Genomic DNA, 6629 nt, shown 5'->3' on the forward strand with positions numbered 1-6629 from the left:
TGAAACGTCTTCAAGCAACTTAAAGAAGTCCAGACGCTTTTCTTTGCAAGCTCCTTTGACTACGATGACCTGGATGACTGAGAACCTTCACAGACAATTTTATGTGTGATTGAATCAATTTGAATTTGTGTGTGGCTTCAAACATGCATTTGTAAAATTACTCACAAACATTTGTATATCTCAGTTTAGGCTTATGGGTTATGTATTATAATATATTGTATACATTTATCAACCTTTTAAGAAGAATTTATCTCCATATTCATTCATAAATTTGTTTCTTGATTTATTTATTAACATTTTATAATTCTTGGTGAGCTTGGTGATCATGGGCTTCCTGTCAAGAGGCTTTTAAACTCTCTCCTACAGTGTCTTCAGCTCAGTCTTCACCTTCTCTGACAGGTCAACTCCAACTTTCTGACTGTAGTATTTCTCAGCTCTATGGGCACGTTGAACATCTAACTTTAGTGTTGATGGCGCCATCTCGTGGCAGCCAGCCAACAATGCCATTTTGTTTCCATTTTGCAGGAAATGTTCCCAATCAGTATTAAATGGATTTTTTTAAAAGTATTTTTAATTTTTTTTAATGTATTTTAAGTATTCATTTTTAGGCATTAAAAGATGAATAAAAACACATCTGGTCAAAAACGCCTCCAAGATTCCTCGCTGTATTACTGGAGGCTAAGGTCATGAAATCCAGAGTGAGCGTCTGGTTAGATGCCTGGCTTCATGGATAGACAAATAAATAAAAACTAGTTCACAAGCAACCCCAGGTCAAAAATATACATAAGAAATAAACTATACATATAAGTTATTGTATATTTTATATAAATGGTCCACTGGTTAATTACATGAGCACATAGAGGCATGGACCTCACACCACAAGCTTGCTCCCAACCTATAATGAAATTCTTTATTATTCAAATAGACATAATGTTCAAAGCACCAAAGTTTTAGCTTGCTATTACAACTGTCACGTGATGTTAAACAAACGCTTTAGCTCAGCTCTGCAGAGCAGGTCATCATCATGAAGCAGTCCAGTTCAAGTTTTTAGGATTAAGCTGCTCTTCATAATTTTGACCACCAGATGTCACCAAAGATGACACCGTTAGACTCTCTATGGTGTGAAAACGTGTTACTTCCTGAATTCCTGTTTGGGGTTTTTTTTGTATTTTTGTCACACTTACATGTTTCAGATCTTTTTTTTTTTTCCAGAATTCTGAAAAAAATAGACATGCCCACTTTTTCTTGTTTTTTCTTTCAGGGACCCTAACCCTCTTCCATACTAAATGTAGATGTTTATGATTAAGGGGAAAAAATCCAAACCTACATGGCTGTGTGTGAATAGGTGATTGCCCCCTAAACTTAATAACTGGTCGGGGCACTCTTAGCAGCAACAACTGCAATCAGGCATTTGCGATGACTGGCAATGAGCTTTTTACACCTATGTTGAGGAATTTTGGCCCACACATCTTTGGAGAATTGCTGTAATTCAGCAACATTGGAGGGTTTTCAATATGAACTGTTTTTGAAGTCATGCCACAGCATCTGATTCAGGTACAGGTTAAGACTTTGACTAGGCTGATCCGAAGTCAGCATTTTGTTTTACTTAAGCCATTTGGAGGTGGACGTACTGATGTGTTTTGGATCATGTTCCTGCTGCTGAACCTAAGTGCGCTTTAGCTTGAGCTCTCAAACAAATGGCTGAACATTGTCATTCAGCATTTTTTAGTAGACGGCAGAGTTCCGATACCATCAGACTACCACCAACATATTTTACTGGAAGGGGACTAAGGTAAGTAAAAGCACTACTAATGTTAAGCCTTAGATTAATTGTATGTTTTACCAGTGGCTGTCAAGCAGTAAGGAAAGCATTTTGAGGAAGCCAGTGTGTTTCAGGCTGATGAAAAAGCATTTTTAAAATACCACAGTGATACACTCTCATTAGCATCTTCATGTATTACTAAACCACTTCATTTTTTGTAGAGCGTGTGTCTGTGTAGCAGACAGTGAGCAAGAGTATGTGACAGAGAGGAATACGGAGTAGAGGAAATGAAGGTTACCCTGAGGCTGATGGGAAGGGGAAATGACTTAAATTCGAATTATTAATATTTATTCATGTGCTGTTGAATCATCACAGAGTGACGCAGAAGAGCTGATTCTTTGTTGTGTGTTTCTACAAGTAATATGTGTCTCTACTGAACTCTTGTACAGTTGTCTGTAAGAAGCCTTTTCTCATTATGTGAATCTGTGTTTCCTGAGTCTACTTCAGGACGTCCTTCTAGTAGAACATGTCTTCCTGTTCCAGCATCACTGCACTCAACATAAATAGCTCACCCAGAGTCCTGATCTCAATCATACAAAGTGATTATGGACTACATTATGTTATAAAGTATGTTAATATGTAAGAGATGATGGCTGAAATTTGATTTGGTGTCAGCAACTTCACCTGGTTCAAGAAGATGGAGCTGTGAAAGTATCTGAAGGAGAGATTTACAGCTTCAATGTAACATTATTGTGTGACCACTAATGATCAGGGTCATCAGTAGAGATTGATGTGACTGTTAAAGGTAAAGTTAGTAATAATTATTTTACTGAGTTCAATCTTTTCATCATTTACCTCTTTTCTTGGTAGTATGCCTTGCAAGGTAATGGAGACAGTGTTTTGTCTAAATGTTTATGTTTTAGGAAGTTTTAGGCTCAAACTTCTTTGACCTTTGTTGCATTACAGGTGAACATATTATTATGAGATATTATTTGGTGTCCTTCATATACTCAAGACATTAGTAGTCTTAATGCTTGTGAGCATGTCTTTGAATTGTGAACAAAGGACAAATCTACAGATTAACTTGTCTACAATAAGTCAAAAAGGAAGTTTTTTTTTTCATTTCTGTCAGATGGTTCATCAAAACACTCCAACAAACCAGAGACAGAAAACTGATAGAAGAGCAGAGTCACACCATAACACATCCAGTAAGGACAATGTGCCTTAAAATAGCACTTTATTTACTGCAGAAAGGTTTTTTTCATTTGAACACTTTTAGTACATTCTAATTAAAATAATAATTTCTTGATTTCATTCAAGGAATATTTAACAGCAGAGGATTTCTTCCAATATTATTGGTCATAACTGAAAATTAGTGTGTCAGCTAAAATGTAATTTAATTTTGAATAAATGTATTAATGTCTCTTGTCTTTTGTTTAAATGTGTTAAGGAAACACCAAATAGTCAAACAGCAATTTGTCTTCTGGTTCTAATTGTCAAGTAACCTTTGAGTGGAAATATTTTGAGTGATATTTTGTGTTCACTCAGTAAACAGCTGTGCTTTGTAATGAGGGCAGAAATGTATGTTTTGCTTGCTGCTTTTAATATAGATGAAGTTAAAAATGATGGTGAAACAAAGCAGGTTGAGTTTGTCAGAAAATAATATCATGAGCAGAAGAAGAAATAAATTAAGCTCAATCTCAGTATCACTCTCAACCGAGATTCCTCCTGCAACAGTTTAGCCTATCAAATCTAACTGTCAGGTACTAACCACATCTATGTGACTGCTTAGCAGCTGAACCCTTTGTCTTTAGCCATGCATTTAGAAAAATAATCTAAACATGAGAGAAAAAGAAAACAAACCTCGCAGCTTGTTTCTTGAGTCAGTGCTCAAACACTTTCGATGAACAGTTCTCAAAACAACCAGCAGCACACTCGTCTGTGCTGTAGAAAAAGAAGTGCTTGTACAGCAGTTGAAGAGAGGAGAGATAGATATCACGTGTTGCTGCTCCACACACATGACCAGGGACATTTACTAGAATGAACGATCTTCTATGATCTCATCTCAAAGCTGAAAGATTTTCATTAGTATTTCCTTTGATTATCAAACATAAGCCAACTTCCAAATTTGGTCTGCAGTAGCGGGTTGCCTTCCTAAATATTATGTATTGAGTTCAGTGCTGCATTGAAGAGCCTGATATCCACTTACGAGGACTGTTCTATCGAAATTTTAAACTAATATCCTCATATGTTGCTCTCATTTTTCTTAGAAACAAAAATCAGGTAAAAAAAACCCCAAAAATCAGGTAATTCTTTGTTTTTACATTCATCGGGTCCCAATATGCCCAAATATCAAAGAGAAATTAAAAATGCATGCTGCGGAAGAGTTTGGGTCTTAGGAGGTTAATGTTATTATTAGTGCTTGTAGAATTACCCTCTGAGGATGTACAATGCTTTCATGATTAAACCATGGTGCACATAGGAAAGTAAAATAGTAATGGCCTAAAGTGTGATACTTCAGAGGAGCCACAGTGTTACAGACAAATAATCCTGGTGGGGATGCTTCATGATCAGAGTGCCCTGGCTTGTGTTAGCCAGCAGCTTCCCAATCGGGGCAAGCCTCCAGTAACAGTCCCCAGCTTAAACAATCAATGCTACACAAGACTACCTAACTCAAAAATATGAGTGTCTGTGTCAGATGTTGGGGTACCAGAACACTTATGAGGAGTGGGAAGGAAGAAAATACACACACAAGGTTAAGGAAAAATAACTTAGGGTTCCAGTGGGCCCTTTGAGCCTTTCAGTGTTAACATATGGACGTTAAACTTCATACTTTCTGTCTGTGTGTTGTGCACTTACTGTTAGCGTGTAGTTTCTCATGTTTAGTGTCTAATTGTGGCACTGAAAGAGCCACTCGAGACATGATGAAAGTTAAATAAATTCCAGTATCTGCATTTGGTTGAATGTCTCGACTGAAGCACAAAGCAAAGGAAGAAATATTTTCTACACTGAGGAAATTGGTCAACAGGTTTCTACAACCTGTGTGTGTACAAAGCTGTAGACACACAGCTTTCTGCAACACAATTTCTTCATTTGGCCTCTTTATTACTTCTTTTTGTGTGATGTTTGCTTTAAGATTGTTTTCTCTTAAGCATCTAAAATTGATTTATGTCAAAGTAACACACACATGGATGCAAAGACCCAGCAGCACATTGCACTGTGAGATCAGTGATCAGTGTTATTTACTTCACGCATCTATGGTTTTAATCCTGTGTCTACATGAGATATTGATAAACTCAGGTAAACTATAAATTAATCACAAACACAGTTAAAATCAGAACATCTAAGGGCAGACAGATGAGGAGTACAGCATCTGAAAAACTGGAGTGCATGATGGGAACATCAGACATCTGTTTGCTTTGACATTACAACATCCAAACAGAGAAGTGTTTCACTCACTTTGCTTCTGCTGAAATCACACGTTGACTTTTATTTTGTCGTCTCTCTGCTGAAGCAGTCTGATCATTTGGTAAGAAAACACATTTGCAGTTTTGTTTGTTTATATCAGACTGTGATATTGTGTTTCTATTTTTAATAACAAATTACTTTTTAAAAGAATTTACATGTTCCTTATTCATCACTGGATTCATGTATTTTTTCATATTTTTCCAGGTGATGAGTTTTGTGACAGTCCAGTCTGTGAACATCATGACAGGCATCATGTTACTGAGTCTCCTCTTTATTCCAAGTGAGTCGACTCATTTCAGTCATTTACATTCAGTTAACTTTATATTGAAGATGTTGAGAGGACAGGAGAAAAAAATTGAGAGATTTCAACATTTTAATGATATACTCTGTTTGTTTGTTTTTTCCAGAGCCTTCGACTGCTTGTCCTGAGTATTCAGACCTCTTCATCACTGCACCAACAGAGATGGAAGCTCTGAGTGGATCATGTTTACAAATCCCATGTAGCTTTAGTGCTGCTGGACCAGTAAAGTTTGACATCAGAAGAGCTGTCTTTGGAGTGTGGATTAAAAATCACTCCAATGTTAATAAATTTCCAAACAATGAGATCTCCAACAGCAGTGGGACAGTTAACATCTATCCAATGAAGATTACAGGAAACCTGAAGGAGAAAAACTGCACCACTCTGTTTTCCAACTTAACCACAACTTATACAAACACATACTACTTCAGAATTATGAACTGGCCGTTCAGAGCAACAGCTGCTTGTGATCCTCTTAAAATAAAAATTAAAGGTAAGATACATTTCTTTTCATCAGTAGATGCAATTTTTATTGAAACAAAAATATAAAGTTAAATGCAGCCTTATTTTAACCAACAAAAAACAAATCCAACACAACAAAGTCCAATATAACAAAAATATGTTTCTGTAATTGCTTTGTGTTTAGATGATTCTTTGTGTTCTTTATTGTGGACAATAAAAGGATTTAGTCAAAAATAAAAAGGTTTTCATTTCAGCATAAATGTTGTTTAGAAAAGTTTATAAACACATACGAAACACAACCTGACTGCACAATGTTAACATACATAGACATATGGACTATAGTCTGTATTATGCAAATACCAAGACTTCATCAAAACTGCAAGAAACAGAAAGAGAAAAATAAACCCTAAAAGACATGAAACTGTGCAAAAAAAGTAAATAAGTAATTAACAATATTTAGAGGATAGATGACATAAACATATTGTAAAAAAAATTAAATAAAATATATTCCTTGAATGCAGCAAAAGTCCCACATTACTCTCTGTGTCTTGACTGTATTTCCTGTATTATCACAACACTAATCCAGAGCTCAAACATGTCTGCTACTTTCTGCAAATAATATAATCTGAATACATTTTA

General features: G+C 35.9%; 1 protein-coding gene across 1 annotated transcript; it reads left to right on the forward strand.

Moving 5' to 3' along the window:
• Nucleotides 1-5243: 5243 nt before the first annotated feature.
• On the forward strand, nucleotides 5244-6021 carry LOC102201122 (myelin-associated glycoprotein-like; the record flags this gene model as incomplete). Its single annotated transcript, XM_005755198.1, has 3 exons — nucleotides 5244-5291; nucleotides 5435-5510; nucleotides 5638-6021. Coding segments are annotated over exons 2-3 (457 nt in total), but the record flags the coding sequence as incomplete, so codon positions are not given.
• Nucleotides 6022-6629: the final 608 nt, after the last annotated feature.

Source organism: Pundamilia nyererei, unplaced genomic scaffold, assembly GCF_000239375.1.
Source record: "Pundamilia nyererei isolate P.nyererei 1_Seehausen unplaced genomic scaffold, PunNye1.0 scaffold01063, whole genome shotgun sequence".
Classification (NCBI taxonomy): Eukaryota; Metazoa; Chordata; class Actinopteri; order Cichliformes; family Cichlidae; genus Pundamilia; species Pundamilia nyererei.